Below are 24,039 nucleotides of genomic sequence, written 5' to 3' on the forward strand. Positions count from 1 at the left end.
GTAGCTGACCAGAAAAGTTAGTCCCGTGCTACCACTATCATCATGTTCGAATATAGTCATTGTCCTGTAGGTGTACTGTACTACATTGACAGTACCTTATCAGAATCCCTTTTACAATCAGTTCAAGACACCGGTGAGGTGAAATTGGGTTTAACGTCGCGTCCAAGATTATTGCACTTACATAGCGACGTGCATGTACGTGTGTGTGTGTTTGTGTGGCTGCTTGTACTAGTCCGGACTGATTAGTCCGATTTATTTATGCCGAGATACCATGCCGCAGTTAAACATGAATATCCCACTCAGACACAGTGTACTGACTTCGAGCCGACCAGTCCTTGTTTTAGCCCCATAATGCCGAGCGCCAGACAGGGTAACAACAAGTACCATCTTTTAACGTCTTTTGGTATGACGTGGCCGGGGATCGAACCGCTCTCCGGGCGGACGCTCTACCACTAGACCACGGAGGTGGTGGTTTCAAGACACCGACGTCAATGTAATGAATATACACCTTCATTGATGGTGGGCCTAGTTTTCATTCCCACCTTCGACCTGAAGATAGCCACACATCATGTACACCTCTACTAAATCCGTCATATTGGGCGTTCTTCACTTTTACCCGTCACACCGTGTGCCTCCGATGTTTTGTGCAAAGCACCATTGAACCAAACGCGCAAGTTTGTTTATGAAACGCAAGAACTAATTGAACACCGTGATATAAATTAGTGCATTAGGTGGTAACTTGACAAGAAGGTGAGTTTGGTATCCATACCAGTGCAACAGATTCAATATAGCGGGTTCAGTTCACACAGTATAAACATGTTGTGTAGCTACATCCAATAGTGAGTGAGTTAGGTTTAACGCTGCTTTTAACAGTATTACAGTTATATCACGGCGTGTCAGCTTAATGTGGGAGGAAAGCCCGAAGTGATGCAGGTCTCAAATGTTTACCACTTCGGTGAAACCCACAAGCACGGGTATGGTGCTGACAAACCTCGAAACATATTTGAGGCGAACCGGGATCCGAACATACAATCACAGGTTTCTGGCGTGGCAAAGGGTCGCAACTCTGCACAGCGAATCGCCACATCCCATAAAATTAGCGATAGACACACATACAAGAGAAACAGTGATATGGACACATCTTGTGATTGGGTGAGTATGGTTTTACGCCACTTTTAGTAATATGCCGCCAATACCACGGGGGAAGTCAGCGGAAATTGGCTTGACACTTAAAACCCATGTTGGGAATCGAACCCGTAGAAGGCAGTAACCTTTCACATTAGGGCAGTGGCCATGTTTTGTTCATCGTCACTTTGGACCCGTGAAGATTCCGGGGTAAAATAGGTCTTCAGCAACCCATGCTTGCCTTTAAAGGTGACTATGCTTGTCGTAAGAGGTGACTAACGGGATCGGGTGATCAGGCTCGCTGACTTGGATTATGCATGTCATCAATCCCAATTTCGTGGGTCGATGCTCATGATATTAATTACTGGTTTGTCTGGTCCAGACTCGATTATTTACAGACCGCCTTCGTGCAGCTGGAACATTGCTGAGTGCGGCGTTAAACAACAAGCAATCAAAGCAATCAATGTTAACGTCACTTTGAACTTTTTCATATATCTGTTTTATCACTCTGGGTACGGTTCACTCAGGGAAGGAAGCCTGAACAGATGATGGTCGTAGACGTTAAACACTTTCGATAAACCTACTAGCACAAGCATAATGCAAACAAACAATGATCGTAATCAGAGTGATTCCATCACAGATCAGTGGATCAGCGAAGACAGCCAGACGGGACACAACTCTGCAGAGTGAATTGTTGTGCGTCCAAGTTCCTCGTTAATAAAGTCACAAAACCCTTTCCATATCCAATAGAAATCTCTGCATAAAGCAGAATCGATTGGACGATTCCGACTAATGAGCATGTGTTTATGAATCACTATCAAATAGTAATGATACAAGACGTTCGCGAAAAGGTGAACATATCCTGTCCCACCCGATCACCCGTCTAAAACACATGCAAAGGCAAGTCAATTGTTCACATGAAAGAACACGAGAACATATGGTACAAGTCAAAATGGGGAATAGGACATCATTTTGGTCACTGGTGCGACACATAAAACATTTTGAAAGCTTTACTGAGGCATCAGAATGTTGTAAGCTTGATCAAACAACTTCTGATCCAGAGTCGTTACTCTCATTATAACCATTTCGCCTGATAGATTAAACCTGGAAACGTCTATGTTTTCGTGTAGTTCCATGTGACATTATAAATGTATGTACATTAACATAGACCCCCACACACAACGATAACCTTAACTGGAGTTATATGGACCATAACAATATCAATCGGCACAAAAGATAACTGTTTATATGTATATTTATTTATTTATTTATTGTTTGTTTGTTTGTTGTTTAACGTCGCGCCCAGTAATATTACATCTATATGACGGGGGTCGCTAAATAATTGAGTCTGGACCAAAGATTGACGTCATAAACATCGATCTACGCAATTGGGATACGATGACATGCATCAGCGAGCCTGACCACCCGATCCCGTTAGTCGCCTCTTACGACAAGCATAGTCACCTTTTACGGCAAGCATGGATTGCTAAAGGCCTATTGTAACCCGGATCTTCACGGGTTATATATATATTGCCAAAAAAGTGTTTGGATATTCGAAAGAAACGAAATGACGTTCGTAATCTTCCAAAAAGAGTTGTCAACGTAATGAGAACTTTTTCTGATAGCCATAGATTTGATTTTTTACAAAGAGAATTTATAAATGCAAATATCATTGATGAAGTAAATGCTTTTTCTACTTGTAAAAACGCCACGTTCGTGAATTTCAGATTATATATCATCTTCTATTTGAATAACTATGTCCTGTTACTGACTAGTGGGGTCTCAATGACAGAATGGTTGGCTGATTATTACCCCCTTTGGTCAACTTGCTGTATGTCCTGTTACTGTTATTTGTGATACAATCGTCACGATATGGCTGAAATATTGCCGATGTGACGTACAGCATAAACTCACTCACTCACTCACTCACTCACTCATTGTGATACAAAGGTAACTGTTATGCTTCTTCTGGTGTAATCTATGAAGGTAACCAATGAATAGATCAATTAAAAAATAATCTCTAGAAGTTCACCTACGAATTCTACTCGTGTAGCATGTCTTTATTATCTATTGTAATAACTTCGATAGGAACTTAGCCTTGGTATTCGTCATGTGAACAATGTGATGATACATGTTCATGTATACCTGGAAGAAAAATACAAATAAAAAATAAATAATAATAAGCACAAACGTTAGAGTAGCGTGTCGAACTCACCGCTGATGTAACATAGGCGCCGATGAATAACGCAGAGAACAGATTCAGCAACCCTGCACCTATCACATAGATAGACACCGTCTGTCCCTCTGGAGGGAGTGTTCCTCTGATGACCCCGAACAGTAAACAACACAGTGTTGGAATCTGGGTTGTAAAACAAGGAAAAAGAATATGGCCAACAATTTTGTTTCCAGTGTTCAGCATTTCACAGAGATGTGCGTGACGTCTACGCAGTGATTCGCATTGTTCATTTACCATTTCAGAATCAACCATTTCTCTCACCAACTTATTAATCTGTACAAATTCCTTCGCAACTAATCGAGCAGTTGCAATAAAGAATATGTAAGCTGCTGTTGAAGCATAGCTACTGTAGGTGACCATGAGACTACAGGCGCTGACACCTATGTAGTGGGGGACGCCACTGAGCTCTGTGAATGGATAAAGGTACCGGAATCGGGAATTGATGACGGCAGGTGAGGACGTCAAGTTTACAGTCATAAAGACACATGCCTGAAGGAACCAAAGCACAATTATAACGATGAAAAGTCGCTTCAAACACTTTGTTGTTCTTCCCAACTTGGCTTCGTTGTCATATCTATCGAAATAGGATGATAACTCGATGACAAAGGTGTGCATGTATTTGGAGGATGCGATGGCAACGGCTGGCAATTGGTATGCGGTCCATAAGGCAGAACACCATGAGGCTAGAACTGTCATCATGTTGGCGGACAAAGTGAGTTCTTTCAACAAGATAACGCTCAATCTGATGAAATTTGCAACTTGCAGTAAAGACATGAAAACGCAGTATAAACACTGCAAATATCGCCATCTTTGCTTGGTCTCAAATGAAACGTACATTCCGCCGACTTGGAGAAACCTGGTCAAACATTTCATGTAAAGCTGCACATCGCTTGTTGCAGCCATTGCACTGTGTGACGTTACAGGGACGCGTCTCTGAGCATATGACTCTAATATCTCGCTTTTAACGTCAGATGGTTTCTACCTTCAAGTTTGCAGTGCTCTCCAGATGTCACTGTGCTGAAAGCCAATAGTCAATATGATTAACTGGTCCATAATAGCATCATTATCCGATTTTGTTGAAACCATTAGTTTATTTGTACTGCTATCATATGCACTATTACGTTCCGATTTCCAAATTCAAACAATTACTTAACCCAGAATTATGTACGCAAAAGAGTGAGTGAGTGAGTGAGTGAGTTGGGGTTAACGCCGCTTTTAACAGTATTCCAGTCATATCACGGCGTGTCAGCTTAATGTGGGAGGAAAGCCCCAAGTGATGCAGGTCTCAGACGTTTACCACTTCGGTGAAACCCACGAGCACGGGTATGGTGCTGACAAACCTAGAAACATAATCGGGGCGAACCGGGATTCGAACCCACAATCATAGGTTTCGGGCGTGCCCAAGAGACGCAACTCTGCACAGCGAATCGCGGCGCCTTAGGCGACTGGGCCACCCGTGCCCCCGTACGCAAAAGAATGCAGTGTGAAACCAACACACAACAAAGATTAAAATTAACTAGGTTTACAAATCAATACCCATTACTGCAAAATAATTACAATGACAGTACACAATAGAGTGGTGGTACTATATTCAATTATTCAAACACAATTACAAAGGCAGTTTAATATGAGAGTAGTGGAAATAATATTCACCTAGCAGCAACAGTGGTCTGAAAAGTGATCTTCACACAAAAGTTGGCCTTGATGTAACGTTAGATGATATATGCACGCGTTTGTCAACTTATTTACATCTATACAGAGTTAGTCTTGGGGTACTAGAATATTTCAGAAGATTCTATTTTACAATTGGCAAGACAAGCATCTAAATATAGTAACAACCACACCACTGCTTACATTAGATGGTACTACATTCCTGACGACTAACTATTGTCAAAACACATTGCTATGAACTTCTACCGATTGTCAACAAGAACAATGTAATATAACTAGAACATTGTTTTAAAATATATTACACTGCCATATAACAATACAGCATATATTTGGTGAAGGGAAACTGTACTGAGTAGAATATCTGCGCAACACTAGCATCATTCAGACGTTGACATTTTATATAATAAATAGGAATAATGTTCTATTTATTTAAACTGACATAGAAATCAGGATTTTGAATATAACTATGAAACTAGTGAAAATATGTGTAGGCTAAAATAGGCATAATGTCGTAACTGCTTTCGGACGTCAAGTGCGACCCTACTACAGTTACTAAAAGTATTGCCGTTCCTGGTCATCATGGTCAATTACGCCATGACTTTGCAGCTCGCCTTGTCCGTTGCGGCTCCGTCAAGGAGTGATTGGTCTAACGACGCTTATTCCAAGTTGTCTCTATCAGCATTCATACTCGCATAATAAAGAAACGCAACACCAGCCTTATACTCACATAGTTTTACTTACTCTCAGCCCATCTATCAATACAGGACAGGATCAGACCGGCCAGACTCGTCACTAAATTGGGAAACGGGATTCGACTCGATCGATTGCAAACCGCGCTCTCCTCTCCTAATGTTGAAGGTATCATTTTATAGTGTTCGAGCCTGGTCTGTCTTTGTCACATGTCACAATACCTCATTTTGATTCGTTAAAAGTTAGATCTGACCATGAACTCATGTTCAAGCCTACGTGCAAGATTGCTCATCTCTCTTTTGATTTTGTGACTCACTTCGGATGCTACAAATAAAATATATCTTGCATCTCTGCTTGTTTCATTAACTAATGGACGATACCCTGGAACCAATCCAATGATAAATATGAAATGTCAAGAATACACTTGTGATAAATGTGAAATGTCTTTTATCTATTTATTCCTTTCGAACAAAAAGTTCTCTGTCACAAACTATATCTAATGCAACTCCTCATTGCAGCTATAACGGTTTTATTTGTTACCATTTTCTAATGTTTTTGAGATGCATTTTAACCTTATAACAATAAGCGATATTCTAGCATGAAACTGAAGAATTATTGATTCTGAATGGTCGAAATAGCAATAAAATCAGGTATCTAATTCCGTTGGATACCTCTTACTTAACAAGCCATTTCACACACAGCGTGTGTGAATACATCCATCTTTCAATAGCCTGGTACATCGATGCGTTACAAAACGTTTGTGAATACATCCATCTTTCAATAGCCTGGTACATCTATGCGTTACAAAACGTGTGTGAATACATCCATCTTTCAATAGCCTGGTACATCTATGCGTTAACAATGGTTAACGTAAGCCCATTTCATCTGTATACATTCCATATCGGAACATTATCAAATCTTTAATGCTATGGCACCCTTAACAAGCACAACGTAGCTCAGCAAACATGATGAAATTTATTTCAGAATATATGCTTCAGTAAATCATACACTAACCACTGTGACACAAAAGTAAGCAGCTTCAACACACAAGATCGACACGTCTTCAGTTAAAAAACGGCCATATTTGGTAATTCTTTTTAGGTTTCGTTGTGCCAGCAGGCTAATTTCCACATGTAAATCATAATAATGTGGAACGTACCAGGGATCGCGACTGTCCACTAGATTCATGCAGTGTGTTCACATGTGGTATCATTAATCAAGATATTTGTTTGTAGAGTTCATATAGAAATCAGCATTGTGAAAATCAATGAATCGAATTTGCACTAGAGTAATGCCCAAGCATTCAACATGCGATTTAAACGCACTAAATATGAATCCTTCAATGAAACGAAAATTAAAGTTGAAATATATCATTCTCATTCTGATTTTACGAATACATAAACTATGTTTTGACCTAGCCATAAATATCCGACACTAGCAGATGTATTTGCAAAATGTTATGTCTCGAAATGTCTAAATGCAAGAGATTAAATGTGTTATTGAAACAAATATAGTTTACATCAATATTTTAGGGGGGATGGTGATGTCTTTTCTGCAGAATTTATGCAGAATTATATAGTTTTCGGCGCAAAAGTTTGGTAATTTTACCGCAGACTTGTAATACTTTTGCTGCAGAATTCGTCTGGAACAGGACAACTGTGATACATAGAGTGATGTTTCCTTAGGGTTAATTAATTAACCTGTTGATGCAGGTGCGACACCGTTAAACATGATGCGAAGTCCATTTCTGTCTCCAGTTTCCCTTTCGCTGGCATATTGCTGAAAGTGGAGTAAAGCTAAACGTGGGTTGTCGCTTCATTTAGATGCGACTGTATGTCGTTATCGGTGACATAGGCGATAGACCATGCACCCTGCGGCATCGACATTTAACTTCCTGTAGAGAGTGACAAGGCAGCATATCCATTTACACTCCCATAAACAGATTCAACAAATCTCAGTAACTCATAAGTATAACGTCCTTAGTATTAGGAATTATGTCAAATCCGATTATATCCTTCAGTTCAGTTAAGCTCTGAGAGTATTACAGTCCCGCAGTAACTCGGGGAGTGGAGGTCAGTGTAATCCCTGGCCGTATCCAATCAGTCCATGACCTGCTGCCGAGTCTTGAGCAGTTCAGCTGGGTATTACATAGGTTGGAGAACGCCACACGTACAACTAACACAGGTAAAATTTCATTTTACTTGTTTCAATATCCACCGTACCGTTGTATGTAAAGTGATAACATGTGCTTAACACTGCGTCATCAACAAGACACAGCACACTGTACTTTTTGTATTTGGGTCTTGGTTTGTGACAACGGCATTCCTACCACATTAAGTTGTTTTTAGTATTTAGGCATGTGATAATCAAACAGCAATGTCGTCATAAGGGCTCGAATTTCAGTCGATGTGTTTGGGGATGGACTTGAGCACAAAAAATACATATTCTGATTTCGAGTTCATTTGGCGTTGGGTTTTTTTTTCAGTATAAAAGGACGGCTTTAGTCCGATCACAGTCGTAGCCAACGGTCGTTTTGTGAAACGGGGATCAGTGCTACAAGGCAGGGGGTATAGACGTAGACATTGCATGTGTGCAATCTTCCAGCTAACACTGATACAACATAAAGTGTACAGTCATGTTTTTCCCTAAAAATGAAAGTGGGTTTTCAGAAATACCGCTGGCCGAAGTCTAGTCCACTATAAAAAATAATATATATATATATATTATTCAAAAGAAAATAAGGATCACCTGATTCTTTCATATTACAATAGTTAATCTCTCATCCCATGTTGTCGGTTCGACTCGATTCGTCCCGATGACAATCCGTTGTCTGCCAGCACTGTCCCGGAACTTGTGGGTTTTACTGAAGTAATAAACGTCCAGGATATGCATAACCCCCCAAAAATGTTCCCACATTGGGCAGACACGCCTTGGTAATCTAAAATAATAGTTTTAATTCATTTCAACGGATTGACTCTGTTCTGTCACATGCTATAATTGACACGGGCGGTCGGGTAGCCTAGTGGTTAAAGCGTTCGCTCGTCACGCCTAAGACCCGGGTTCGATTCCCCGTATGGGTATAATGTGTGTAGCCCATTTCTGGTGTACCCCGCCGTGATATTGCTGAGATATTGCTAAAAGCGGCGTGAAACTATTCTCACTCACTCGCTGTAATTGACAGATAAAATAGTTTCTGTTTCTCGGATACCATTGCACGGGAAAGCGGGCATAAAATCATAATTTGAACAGTAACTGTGATATGCGTGGGCTTTTCCCCAACATTTCACATGACCCCTGTCTACCTCCACCAGGACACGCTATTAAAAAAGCGTTAACCTTACTGCGCCAACCAACAGCGGAACCAGTTTACTGATTCCTCTGAGAACTCGAATGGACGAGAAGGATGTTACGCCGCTATGTAGGAATTGTCTACTCGTACAATGGCTTTACATGTTGTACCACATCTGTAGATAATCGAACCAGGGTCTTCGTCCTGAGAGGCGAATGCTTTACCCACAGGGCCAACCCCTTGTAAATATTGGAGTCTAATATGATTCATCTCACAAATCTTGTAGCGGAGTGGAGGTTTCAGTAAAAGACGTAAAAGTGAGTGAGTATGGTTTTACGCCGCTTTCAGCAATATTCCAGCAATATCACGGCGGGGGACACCAGAAATGGGCTTCACACATTGTACCCATGTCGGGCATCGAACCCGGGTCTTCAGCGTGACGAGCGAACGCTTTGACCACTAAGCTACCAGACCGCCCCCGTAATGTTTAAGTTACACACGACTTTGTTCCACCATTATGATAATAGTTGTGAGGTATGATTATGTTGCAACTACATCTCATCCTAGGAACAACGAGATGAGTGTTTTACGGCCATTAAAACACGGCGGCTCTCAAGCATTGGCCACGCAATTTCGCCTGGCCTTGCCTCAAAAGAAGACGATGAGTCAAATTGTACACCGAGCGAGGAATGTTATCTTGGAGGAAGAACTTAATGATGAGGAGGAAGAGCCACCCGCGCTTCCAAAGCGTGTTTTCAAAATGAGGTTATCTCAATTCGATTGTGATTATATGGATGAGTACGACTTCGATAAAGGTATGTAACTCTTCCTCATCCGATATTCTAAACTAGGCCCACGGGAAGCCGACATTTTCTCTTAAACGGTTATCTGTAATAGCTACTGGTCAAAACTACGCCTATTTTCCGACTGTAATGATTCGTATCCACAATCATAGGTTGCTAGGACATGCAACGCTGCACGGCAAATTGCAGCGCTATGACGGATGAGGCACCCGTGGCCCACCTCTTGCTGAAACAACATGCGGTCTTTTTGTTTGTTGTTTGACGCCGAACTCAACAATATTCCAGCTATATGACGGCGGTCTGTAAATTATCGAGTCTGGACCAGACAATCCAGTGATTGACATCATGAGAATCGATTTACGCAAATGTGATACAATGACATCCATCAACCAAGTCAGCGAACCGGACCACCCGATCCCGTTAGTCGCCTCTTACGACAAACATAATCGCCTTTTACGGCAAGCATGGGATGCTAAAGACATATTCTACCCCGGATCTAACAATATAGTACATTACAATAAACACATGATGTCAAATAAAAGATACATTAACGTTGTAAATAGAACACTTTCCAAATGACTTGCTTGTCATTTTAGTACCCCAAAACTACTTTCCCATTCAGAAGTCATATCGCATTCGAAGCCAGCCGGGTTATGAAATGTAGTCGCCCAATCTATTATGATAAATATCCTGGTTCCATTTCAGACGACCAATAAAATACATGTCAAAACAAATAACAGGCATGTGCGAGAGACGTTCAGGACTATGTTAATGATAAGAGGGGAGGAAATGGGGACGTCATCCCCGAAACGATGGTGACGAATGGGTCCAGTGTATTTAGCATTATAGTCATGATGGCTGAATATTTTAAAACTCATTGAGTAATAGTAAAAACCAAACGTAAACGTCAAACGTCTTGATCTTCTCCCGAAACAGTATCCATTATTTATTTATTTAATTATTTAAAAAAAGTATATATTAATTTATTTTATTCTATTTTATTTATTTATTTATTTTATTATTTTTTTTTTTATTATTTTTTATTTATTTATTTATTTTTTTTATTTATTTATTTTTTTTTTTTGGGGGGGGGGGGGGGGGGGGGGGGTGAGGGGGGCGTAAAAGGCAAAATAGAAATAGAAAGGTGAAAAAATATGAACGGATCACTGAAAATCAGTGTTGACACCAGGTGTTCACGAAGAGGGTAAGTATGTTCTGTCGTACCGCCCACTTACACAATTTTCATAAACGTTATATTCCAGACGACGATTCTGACAGTGAAGCCATTCCTGAGGGAATAGAGGACGAATCGCAGAATGCCTACATGACTGCCTGCAGAGACTTGGGGATAATTTCAAACAAAAACATCATGGACAGTTTACTCACCAGCACAATGACACTAACAAACCAAAGGCTCACAACAAAAGACATTCGTGCATTTTCCATAGCTCTTCTTGTAAGTCTTCAATTTCATTACAAATAATGGTTACCAAGAAATCAATATGTGACATGTTACCTGCCTTGAATATTGTAAAGGTAGGTTTGGTTGCAGTGTTGATGCATCGATCATAGTTGTGCAAGGATCGACATACAATCTGTCATCGTCGAGACAGTGACAGTGACATACAGTAAACGGATATAACGAACTCAAAGGGACTACTAATTTTAGTTCGTTATAACCGTAGTTCGTTATAAGCATATATACAGCATAACAACAGCAAATGGTCGGGACCAAAATAGTAAGTTCGTTATATCCGTCAGTTCGTTATATGCGTCAGTTCGTTATAACCGTAGTTTACTGTAATTCCAATTAAATTCTAACAATGATTACTTACAGAAAAATAGTTCCATTGACGTTTTGACCTTGGATTCTAACAGTCTCCAACCAAAGGGCATTGAAACCATTTCACAAATACTGCCACACAAACGAGAGATAACGGAGTTGGTAAGTATTGGCCCATGGGGAGTATCGTGTTGTTATGGTGATACAAGGGGTCAATAAGAAGTGTTAAACATAGCGTATTGTCGCCATATTGTGATATAGTATATATTCTGGTGAATCGTTAACTTTTCTTTAAACTGTCTGACAGATGTGTTGAAATCCTAAATCACATAAAGATACTCGAAATTAAGGTGTCACCAATGATGTTTTTTCAACTTTGTAAAGGAATTTCACATTACTGTACATGAACAGTCGAAGTTAACAACATTGACGACAGGGTGCAGGAACACCTGGATGTATAAACGACATGTTTGTATGTCAGGCTAAAGTTTAATATCAATGACATGTTTCAGAGCATTACCAACAACTCGTTAGGTTCTCTTGGAGCTAAGGAACTGTGTGAGGTTCTTGTAGGAAGCAGTACTATTAAAAAGGTGGACTTTTCAGGTTAGTTTGTGTTCTTGTTTATTTTACATATTTAATTTGAAATAGGCAGTGTTCCATGTCTAGTGTGGTTGGGATGAACCCAAGTTAGAGAGAAATATGTATTGCTACGCAATCCCCGCCTTTGTGATTCAGAAATGCATATCTTTAAGTGAGTGAGTGTTCTGTGGCTCAAGGTCATTTCAAACAGTTTTACAGTTATATCAAAGACAACACAGTCCTTAGATGTTTATCCATTTGGGGAAAGAAGTATCACTGACAAACAAGAATCATTATCCATCTGGGTGTGATACTGACGCCAAACGGGTCCTGCTAGGTGACAGATACATTCTGCATAGGAGGCCCTGCGCCTTATATTACCAGGTCACACGCGTCACTCTAGGCTTGAAATGGAGTGAGTGAGTGAGTTGGGTTTAACGCCGCTGTTAACAGTATTCCAGTTATATCGCGGCGTGTCAGCTTAATGTGGGAGGAAAGCCCCAAGTGATGCAGGTCTCAGACGTTTACTACTTCGGTGAAACCCACGAGCACGGGTATGGTGCTGACAAACCTAGAAACATAATCGGGGCGAACCGGGATTCGAACCCACAATCATAGGTTTCTGGCGTGCCCAAGAGACGCAACTCTGCACAGCGAATCGCGGCGCCTTAGACGACTGGGCTACCCGTGCCCCCCGCTTGAAAAGGAACACATCATTCAAACATATTATCCCAGTGGTATGTTGCTGTATCTTGTTCGACCTTGTATCGTTCAGTAATAAACTGAGATTTTGTAACCCCAAGGAATCAACTACAGCTGTGACAATTCACATATAGAGATTATAAGCCGAGTGTGTTCGTTTCGTAACTATCATAGGTTAGGAATGGCGGTTGTATTAAGCGAGCCTTTGGCGAGTATGACACCTTGTTGTTACAATATAGGATATTTACGTTGCAGAAACACACGATGTTATTAATCTGTATATCATACTGATAATGCCATTCTTAAAATAAACGATGTGCAAGAAACCACGTATGAATATCTATGTCTGAGTGAGCTGCCCCGTTTATATAGTGTCATTGGATTTGCAGCTATTGTTGTCTTCAGAAACACCCACGCATCCAGCAACCCCATCTTAACTTAGAAATGTTAGAATAATAGCCAATAACTGAATGATCAATCAGATAAGGGCTTAAAGTAGCTCCTGCTAGGTGATCTCATTTGCATATTTATCAGATCGTCATACCAAGTTTATCAGATTGGCTTATGGCATCTATAGACCAGCAATTATATGATAAAGTAACTCAAAATCAATTGTTCTCTTTGTTCCAGGAAATGGTTTTACCGAAAAAGATGCTGAATATTTCAAAGAGGTACTGGAAGAAAATAATGTGATAAAAGAGATGAACTTGAGTCATAACGAGATGAGAGAGAAGGGTGGATCAGTGCTAGCTGAAGGCATAGGTACGATGTCACAATGAAATGATCTTTTTTACGTTGCATCCCGCGCAAAATATCTTTATATTACCAGAGGATCATTATCTGAGATTATTATTGTCATATCCAGTATTGCGAAAAATTAAATTTCACTGGATTTAGTGACGGGATTAAGAGCAATTCCAAACCTATTTGTTGTGTTTTGTAGGGTTAAGTAAAAATGATAAAATCATCTTCATATTCTCATCTCAGACTTTAAGGCTTTCAAATAGTTTCACGGTCGTACAGGTACATGGCCACAACGAAATACTGGAATAAAGGAATTTAATTTTACATTCAATTACTACTTGTATAATTATTCATAGCGTCTATCATAATATAAATTGATCAACAAATATGAACACACAATCACCGTTAAGTTGATATGTGTAATATTGAATAATATATAATTATTTAAAGCAATTGTCCTGTCGATATTTACATACAATTGAAATATAGAAATGTATTTATTATTGTGTTTTACTTTCATTCAAGGCCTCAGAAAAGCTTTCAAAACGTTTAATGTAGACATGTGGAGGACATTTCAAAATGAGGCATCAGTGACCAAAAAGACGTCCAATGCAACTTTCTTTACTTGTACCATGTGTTCCCGTTGTGTTGCCTTTGCATGTGTTTGTGATGGCTGCCACAGTTGGGACAGGGCATGCTCACCTTTTCGCGAACACCTGGTATCGTCACCATTTGATAGTAATTGATAAACACATGCTCATGATATTATCGGAATCGATCACTCGACTGCTGGCAGAGATAACCATAAGCTTTTGATAGAGATTTTTTATAATGATGGAAAGGGTTTTGTCGCCTTTATATTAAGGTTTCTATGCAATATTAATTGACATGCATTATTGAAAACAGGAAAGTCGTAGCGCTTTGAAATATTTAAAGAATTGAAATATTTCTCCTGCAGTGAAGAACGACTGCCTTCGGGTGTTAGACCTCAGCTGGAATCATCTCCGGTTAGCAGGCGCTGCAGCCATCGGGGAGAGCCTACAGGTAGGATCCATGATGGCTTATACACAGTCGTCACCAATAGGTTCACATAGTTCTGTAAAGATAAGCTCACGACCTTCACCACCTGACACCCATTGGTTCGAATATATACTCAACACAACTATAGAAAGGACAATGACATCCGTTGGTTCGAATATATACTCAACACAACTATAGAAAGGACAATGACACCCGTTGGTTCGAATATATACTCAACACAACTATAGAAAGGACAATGACACCCGTTGGTTCGAATATATACTCAACACAACTATAGAAAGGACACTGACACCCGTTGGTTCGAATATATACTCAACACAACTATAGAAAGGACACTGACACCCGTTGGTTCGAATATATACTCAACACAACTATAGAAAGGATAATGACACCCGTTGGTTCGAATATATACTCAACACAACTATAGAAAGGACACTGACACCCGTTGGTTCGAATATATACTCAACACAACTATAGAAAGGATAATGACACCCGTTGGTTCGAATATATACTCAACACAACTAAAGAAAGGACAATGACACCCGTTGGTTCGAATATATACTCAACACAACTATAGAAAGGACAATGACACCTGTTGGTTCAAATATATACTCAACACAACTATAGAAAGGACAATGACACCCGTTGGTTCGAATATATACTCAACACAACTATAGAAAGGACACCTCTGCAATATCCAGAACCACCGCAACGATAATATATATTATTTGAAAAAATATATTTTGCAGTCCAATATTGTATAGGTGACTGACTCTACAATATTCTGAGTATACATGAAGTTATTTCATGACGTACACCACTTTATGAGAAAACTTTCATAAATCACACTGGGGCATGATGGAAATTGATACATGACGATTGGTAGCAATTAATACCTGGCGCCAGTATATTACACCTGCATGACGGAAATAAACAACTGATCAATAGACAGCTACATAAAATTTTCTTCTTCAAACCCATTTACGGTAATTTTATTGAGGATCCAATATTCTGAGATCATTGACAGGTCAAACGGATTTGGTAAATATAAAAGTTAAAAGTTTGTTTTGGTTTTGTTCTTTTTATTCTAGACCAACAATACACTTGAGGAAATATATCTCGGTTGGAATGGATTCAATGTGAGAGGATGTTTGGCCCTCGGAAAAGCCTTGGAAACAAACAGTAACCTACGGGTATTAGATTTAACTTGTAACAGGATCTGCGAACTCAGTGTGTCGCAGCTTCTCAAAGGGCTGATCGCAAACACAACACTGGAGGTGCTCAAGGTAAGGCAGTGGCCAATTAGCCATTTTACAGGGTTTTTTCCGTTTTAAAGTACATGTACGTGTTGTATGTCTCATTGTGAGATTAAAAAAAGAGGACCATTACATTTGTTATTAATTCAAACAAATTGTTTCACAAAAATCTAGACGATACATGACTAACTGTACCTTCATCTTCAAGAAATTAAGTTTATTTGTTGTTTAACGCCGCAATCAGCAATACTCCAGCTTTATGACGGCGGTCTGGAAATAACCAAGTCTGGACCAGACAATCCAGTGATTGACATTATGAGCATTGATCCACGCAATTGGGATACGATTACATGCATCAACCATGTCAGTGAGCCTGACCACTCGATCCCGTTAGTCGCCTCCTACGACAAACATAGTCGCCTTTTACGGCAAGCATGGAGACCTATTCTACCCCGGATCTCCACGGGTCAACTGATGAAGGAGTAAGCATATACTCCGAAACGTTGTGTTCTTCATAATAAGGAAGCTGACATCCATAAATTCTCTTCCTTATGTGTATCACTACTAAATGCCTTTCAAAGACTTGATTTATTATTAATTATGCCATCAATGTTTATTGTTACACTAAATCTCCCCAGCTTCCACTCAATGGCATCTACCCCTCTGGAGCTCTCACCCTTCTTAAAGTGTTGGAGAAATACAAAACTATAACTGTGAGCCATGTAGATCTTGGGGTAAGTATATTTATAGGATATTAAAACAGCTTCCATTTCCATGTTTTTGTCCCGAGTGGAATAGGTTTTAGGAAAGTGGAAGAAGAAATGTTATTTCACGAGAAATAATCGTGATGTGAAATGACAACGAATTTTGTATCCTTTGTCGTACCATCATGATGATTTTTAATGAGATATCTACACAATTGCCTAGAATACGTACATGTAAATGAATGTAAACATCGAGCCGCATCCCTTCCCGCATGTGTACCATAATGTTCCTACGCACTAAATATAGATCGCTAGAGACCTGCGAATTATTTGGGAAATCAAAGCTACGGGCAAAGCTACAGGCAAACAAAATAGTCGTCTTTCCGAGCTTTTTGTGACATATACTTATCTTACATATATGGGGCGGTCGGGTAGCCTGGTGGTTAAAGCGTTCGCTCATCCTTTTTACCCCTTGACAAAGCAAAATACTGACAGATGTTCATTTATGGCGTTTGTTATTCTTAAATGTTCTTTTTTAAATTTTATTGTAAATGTCTCACTTAACCGTTCGTTCGCAAAGCGCCATTTTTGTTACTCGACCAGCGTGTATTCTTTAAAAATTCGCTTCCAAAAGTAGTCTCGAAGTTTTCAATAGTCTTTGTTAAAATTGATTTTGTATATAATTATATCCATATTATGATACAGAATTTTCGCGACCCTAAATATTTTTGGTTACTTTTGTTTATATATTTTTGTTTTTTTAAACACGAGACTACTTTTTTAGTCGCAAATACAGGAGGTGGTGACCCGTGTTAGGTAGGGGGGAATTTACGTTTCAATGTTTTGGATTTGTAATTAAATAATTTAAACACAAAACTATATAATGCATAGGATACTCCATGGGTCTCGAGAAATATCATGTTTCTCTCACCTCGTGACGGGGCAAAGGAGATATATCACTCGTCACATGAAATATCCTCTATATCCTGGATGTTTATTGCCGTCTTAGTCATCATGACATGACGACTGTCATAGCTGTAGATTAGCCAGTGGCGGCCTCAGACAAGCACATATGACAGCATGTCATAAACATTCAAATGTTGAGTTGCGAAGGTCAGGCAACCTACCTGACTGCATTTCATACATGAAAGACCATACTATTCAGTTAGGATTACAACCTCATCAGTGTCAGTAACATACAACGAATGAATGAATGAATGAGTTGCGTTTAATGCCTCTTTTAACAGTATTCCAGTTATATCGCGGCGTGACAGCTTAATGTGGGAGGAAAGCCCGAAGTGATGCAGGTCTCAGACGTTTACCACTTCGGTGAAACCCATGAGCACGGGTATGGTGCTGACAAACCTAGAAACATAATCAGGGCGAACCGGGTTTGGAACCCACAATCATAGGTTTCTGGCGTGCCCAAGGGACGCAACTCTGCACAGCGAATTGCGGCGCATTAGACGACTGGGCCACCCGTGCCCCCAATGAATGAATGAATGAATGAATGAAAAGCAGTATATAAAGGTCAAAGTTCGCACACCAGCCAATCAAATTCGATGCACGTGTTATTTGTTGGACTATCACTTGATTGTCTTGTAGTTATTCACTGGCGATGACGTCTTATATTTTATGACATACGTGTTTGACGGCGGTTTGTTACGTTACCTGTTTTACGTTGTACCGCGTGCAGGATAATGAAAGTGATAATGACTGTGTAATGCTATCATAACTATTATAATTCATGCAGACCCAGAGCGTCACAGAAGAGTTCATTCAACTGAAAACCACCCTGGAGGCCACGCGGAAGTTGAAGGTTCTCCACGGCCCTGTCTTGAGGCAGGAACTGAAGTTCTCCGCCATCCAGGAAGAACTGGATGAACTTGTTGAGAAGAGCATTGATGACCTCATGAAGGAACATCCCATGACGGTCCTCTTTGAGTTCGCGAGGCAGCAGAACTTTCGAATTCTTGACATGTTCACGACTTTAGATTCCGATAAAAGTGGAACTCTGACTAGGCAAGAGTTTGAAGAAGGGTTTATAGTAAGGCATTACCTATCGCTTTCCTTGTCTGTTACAAAACGATTTGCCCACTCGTCTAAGGCGCTGCGATTCGCTGTGCAGAGTTGCGCCCCTTGGGCACGCCAGAAACCTGTGATTGTGAGTTCAAATCCCGGTTCGCCGCGATTATGTTTCTAGGTTTGTCAGCACCATACCCGTGCTCATGGGTTTTACCGAAGTGGTAAACGTCTGAGACCTGCATCACTTCGGGCTTTCCTCCCACATAAAGCTGTCACGACGTGATATAACTAGAATACTGAAAAAAGCGGCGTTAAATCCAACTCAATCACTCACTCACTCACTAGAAAACGATTTAGATGCATCATTATATATGCGTGTTTGGTGGCCCAGTGGTCTAAGGATCCGTAGTTTGTACAAACTAGAATCGAAAGTGAATCAGTGAGTGAGTCTGGCTAAACGCCCCTTTGGACATTATTTATGTCAATTCATGGCGCGTCAGCATGCTGTCAGGGGAAAGTCAGACATGATGCAGATCTCAGAAGTTTACCACTTTGATGAAACCAGTGAGCACGGGTTTTGTCCTGTCAAACGTACAAACACAATCAGGGCAAATCCGGGATTCGAACCCACGATCTTCGCTTTGTCGCATGCGGGACGCAACTCTGCACATGGAATTGTGTTGTCGTCGACGATTGGGCGACCCACTGATAACGGCTTTTCATACCATAAAGACAAGGATTGTCTTGCATTGTATGAAACAGTTATTGGTCTGTTTCTATCAGGACGGCTTGACACTTCTGTAATATTTTCTAACAGCGGTGCAACAACGGCCTTTTATTCGCTCACAAGTGATATGTGTGCGGGTGTAATCAAGCACAGTTGTTTCTTTACTCGTTATCATGGTTACTGTATCCTGAATTGCCTGTTTCCCCTTCAGAAAGTCAACATCCCCATCCCAAATGCAGCGCTGCACCTTCTCCTAAATAAAATGGACCTCAACAACGACGGAGTTGTGGACTACGGGTAAGTAGCTGGTTGTGTAGGAGGTGAGGGTTTACCGTCGCGTTTAAGATTGCGCTTAAAAGTCTAGTATAGCTACGTGCATGCACGTGTGGGTAGGTGGATGGGGGGTGGGGGAGGGGAGGGGGGTGGGGGCGTGTGTGTTTGACTGCTTGTACCTGTCCAGACTTATGCCGATTTTTTTGGTGCTAGCCCACTGAGATATTCCGAGCTGATCAGTGTTTGTTTTAGCCCCTTGATGCCGAATGACAGGCAGGGTAACAAGAAGTACCATCTTTCAACGTCTTTTGGTATGACGCGACCGGGGATCAAACCCCGACCTTTTTCGCGCTCCGGGGAGACGCTATATCCACCAGACCACGGAGGCGGTCTGTTTGTGTAGGTTGTTTGTTTGTAGGTTGTTTGTTTGTAGGTTGTTTAACGCTGCATTCAGCAAACTTCAAGCTATATGACGGGGGTCTGTAAATAATCCAGTCTGGACCAGACAATCCACTGTTAGACACCATGAGCATCGATCCAGTTGAGATACGATGACATGCATCAACCAAGACAGCAAGTCTGACCATCCGATCCCGTTATTCGCCTCTTACGACAAGTATAGTCGCTTTTTTTGGCAAGCATAGACTGTTTCAGAATGCATAAATCTGAAATATTGCCGATGCGAAGTTTAACACTCAGTCGTTTATTCACCCAGGACAGTGGGGTGGTCTAAGGCGCATTCACTGTGCTGAGTTACAATGTATTACCTTGCGAATTGTATGTTATAATACACTAATAGTGCGGATCTTTGCTCATGCGATCGGCCACGTGCTTGTCAGGTCCACACAGCGTTATTCACAAGTCGTGCTTACATAGCTGCAATATTGCTGAGAGTAAACAACACCCACAACTCACACTGTTAACACACGCCGCAATATGCATCGTCACCATGCCAACATGGAACTAAGTGAGTGAGTGAGTTAAAATGTTACATCGCATCGGCAATTTTGCAGTCATAACGCGATGAGAACAAGGTAATTACTATAATTTAACATGGAACTAAGACAGATACTTGTCAGGTATATAATTATCAGAACACTGGCACACGAAAAGTATTCTAGAAGACGTAAACACGTAAGACCAATAATGAAACGATGACAGGATTATGTGGTCCTGTTCCTGTACGAAATGGTAAACCATGTAAATTCAGTTAAAAGTCGGATATCTGTGTTTAAGAATCTTATTCTTATGACCGATTCAAATAAATACCTACGCTACTTCCGGTTACACCAATGATGGTTTAAAACTCCAATGAATTTTGTCACTGCGTGAGTGAGTGAGTGAGTGAGTGAGTGAGTGAGGTTTTACATTATCATTTTCCATTTCAGCGAACTCGTGTTTGGTCACCGAGAGTACAAGAGAAAGGTACGAGAAGCAATAGCCGAAGAAGATTTTACATCTACTGAAATTGGAAGAATTTCGACCAAAATCAAAGATTTAATGAAGAAAAAGTTCTTAATGCGAACTTTCTAAAGAGGCCTTGAAGACATCTAAAACACCGTACAAGTTAATTGAACTTTCATCGGAGAAAACTGAAGAGGTCTACGATTTGTTTGTCTCATTGTTGTTTAACACCGCACTCAGCAATATTCCAGCTATATGACGTTTGTCGCCTTGCGACAAGCATAGTCGCCTTTTACGGCAAGCATGGGTTGCTAAAGGCCTATTCTCACCCGCCGGATCTTCACGGGTCGAAGAGGTCTATGAAACAACCAGTGAAATGTGTGTTTTATGTGGATCAATGGTAATGTAAGTAACACATGCTAAGACATATAAGTATAATACTTACCTTCATCATCTAAAACAGTCATCCGCAGGATCCTTCACTTGCTGAAATTGCATCACAAATGCTTTGCAGACCATTGTGCTGTTATCATTACGTGACGTCACAGTCAAATGACATCACAAATCTCTCTGCCACAGAAGCTGGTTAGGTGAATTTTCTACAGCCAAGACACTGATTATTACTGTTTACAAACTGAAAAGGTTGGAAGAATAATTTTGGATGATAGAATCCCACCTTTGTGTCTTTTATCAACTACATCAACACTATCAACAAAATTTAAAACTCCTCGACAAGCCTCCGACTCGCGTTGATATGTTTGACAATCGTGTGAGGTTCTCTTTGTATACAGAATTAGAGAAAGTGAAAGCCGTACGTTAAAGCGTCATCCTCCTCATGATACTAGCAGACATGAAGATGGAGATAAAAATCAGCAAAAGCGCTAACGCGTCACTGGATTTTCTGGTCCATCGATCACTTGATTGTCTGGTTTGTTTACAGGCCGCCGTCGCATTACTGCTGGGCGGCATCAGGCTACACACATTTATGTTTTTCTGCTGCTTGTGCGAGGGCGCGTGATGCCGGTAGAGATGGGTATGCTAACACTTATCGCAAACACCTCGTGTCATCAACTATTTTCTGTTATCATTCATATAATTTACACTGCAGGTTTGCCTTTGACACCCAATGGAATTCGTTTCGTCGAATAATCGAGACTGGTTACTCTCTGGCGTAGATGTTTAACATTTACAAATTATCTGGATGTTCGAGAAACAGATACATGTTTATTTTTAAAAAAGAGATCAGACATTGTTTATCATTGTGACAACTGTTGTTTTGCTTTTTCTGCTTGTCATAAATCAACAGTTTTCTCTGCGAAAGCCATGTTGTCAGTCTCACCTGCCGGGCTCGAATCGATAGACATGTGGCAGGTCTTTGATGTAACGGTCGTCCGTGCTGCACGTGCAAACCATGAACATGTCACGTGCGGTGCTGAGTGGTGATAACAATTTGACTCACATACCTTCCCTGCATGTTCACACAGAATATTTCTAAGGGTGTGCGCGACGGAACCCGCAAGGTAACTGCCTCTCGACATATCTCGTGACACGCTCGTTAATAAAGTCAACAGCAAATGCCTATTTTATGAACGCTTCAAAAAATATTATCGCAACACTTCAGATGCTGTTTTTCACACTTGAGTGAGTGAGTGAGTGAGTGATTATGGGTTTTGGCTGCTTTTAGCAATATTCCAGCAATATCACGGCGGGGGACACCAGAAATGGGCTTCACACATTGTACCCATGTCGGGAATCGAACCCTGGTCTTCGGCGTGGCGAGCGAACGCTTTAACCACTAGGCTACCCGACCGCGCCGCTCCGGCAATATCAGAGCAGGGAATACCACCAATGGGCTTCACCTATTGTACCCATGGTGGGAATCTATCCCTGGTCTACGGCATGACGAGCGAACACTTTAACCACTAGGCTACCCGACCGCTCCGGCAATATCAGAGCGGGGGACACCAGCAATGGGCTTTACCTATTGTACACACGTGGGGAATCAAACCCGGACCTTTGGCGTGACGAGCGGACAGTTAACCACAAGCCACCCCTCCGCCCCATTTTAGTGAGTGAGTGAGTGTGTTTTTACGCTGCTTTTAGCAATATCAGAGCGGGGGACATTAGCTCTGGGCTTTACCCACGTGGAGAATCAAACCCGGACCTTTGGCGTGACAAGCGTACGCTTTAACCACCAGACTACCCCCTGCCTCCGTTTACGCTTGATATAAGATCTAATTACAAAAGCACATCCCGTGGGTATTCCTTGTCATTAGCATGGACGCCGTTTTTAGTACTATTCCAGCAATGACATGGCGTCCGCGTGCGTGCGTGCGTGCGTGTGTGTGTGTTGGGTGGAGGATGGGGAGAATATTCCGACTTCGAATGTAACTCACATTCAACAATGAGTGAGTGAATGAGCGAATTATGCTTTTTCGCCGAGTTTAACAATATTCCACCAATATTACAGGGGTGGACACTAGGAATGGGCTTCACGTGTTGATCCCATGAGGCGATTCGAACCCGGGCTTTCGGCGTGACAAGCGATCGCTTTAACCGCCAGGCTACCCAACGGCCCCCTACACATCACTAGAGAGTCACTATGGTGCAATATTCCACAGTTCTTAACCCTTGACTCAACGCCTTCACAGGAGCAAAGTCTCACCCATAGTGCTTAACCCTTGACTCAACGCCTTCACAGGAGCAAAGTCTCACCCATAGTGCTTAACCCTTGACTCAACGCCTTCACAGGAGCAAAGTCTCACCCACAGTGCTTAACCCTTGACTCAACGCCTTCACAGGAGCAAAGTCTCACCCACAGTGCTTAACCCTTGACTCAACGCCTTCACAGGAGCAAAGTCTCACCCATAGTGGAGCCGACTCGTAACTGTCAAAAGAGCGGCCATGGGAACATACACGTGAAGTCTCAAAATACATAAATAGAAAGACTGTATTGACAAGGATAAATCAAATGATAGATTAAG

General features: G+C 41.1%; 1 protein-coding gene across 1 annotated transcript; it reads left to right on the forward strand.

Annotated features, from left to right (window-relative positions):
* Window positions 1-7,793: 7,793 nt before the first annotated feature.
* LOC124130968 (leucine-rich repeat-containing protein 74A-like) lies at window positions 7,794-21,709 on the forward strand. Its single transcript, XM_046494021.2, has 12 exons — window positions 7,794-7,906; window positions 9,579-9,826; window positions 11,077-11,270; window positions 11,652-11,759; window positions 12,110-12,203; window positions 13,512-13,643; window positions 14,584-14,669; window positions 15,758-15,952; window positions 16,561-16,656; window positions 18,380-18,673; window positions 19,590-19,675; window positions 21,040-21,709. Exons 2-12 carry the CDS (start codon window positions 9,589-9,591, stop codon window positions 21,182-21,184), a joined length of 1,668 nt encoding a protein of 555 aa, XP_046349977.2. The 5' UTR covers window positions 7,794-7,906; window positions 9,579-9,588; the 3' UTR covers window positions 21,185-21,709.
* The last annotated feature ends 2,330 nt before the right edge of the window (window positions 21,710-24,039 follow it).

This window comes from Haliotis rufescens, unplaced genomic scaffold (assembly GCF_023055435.1).
Source record: "Haliotis rufescens isolate VD_foot unplaced genomic scaffold, xgHalRufe1.0.p SCAF_9, whole genome shotgun sequence".
Classification (NCBI taxonomy): Eukaryota; Metazoa; Mollusca; class Gastropoda; order Lepetellida; family Haliotidae; genus Haliotis; species Haliotis rufescens.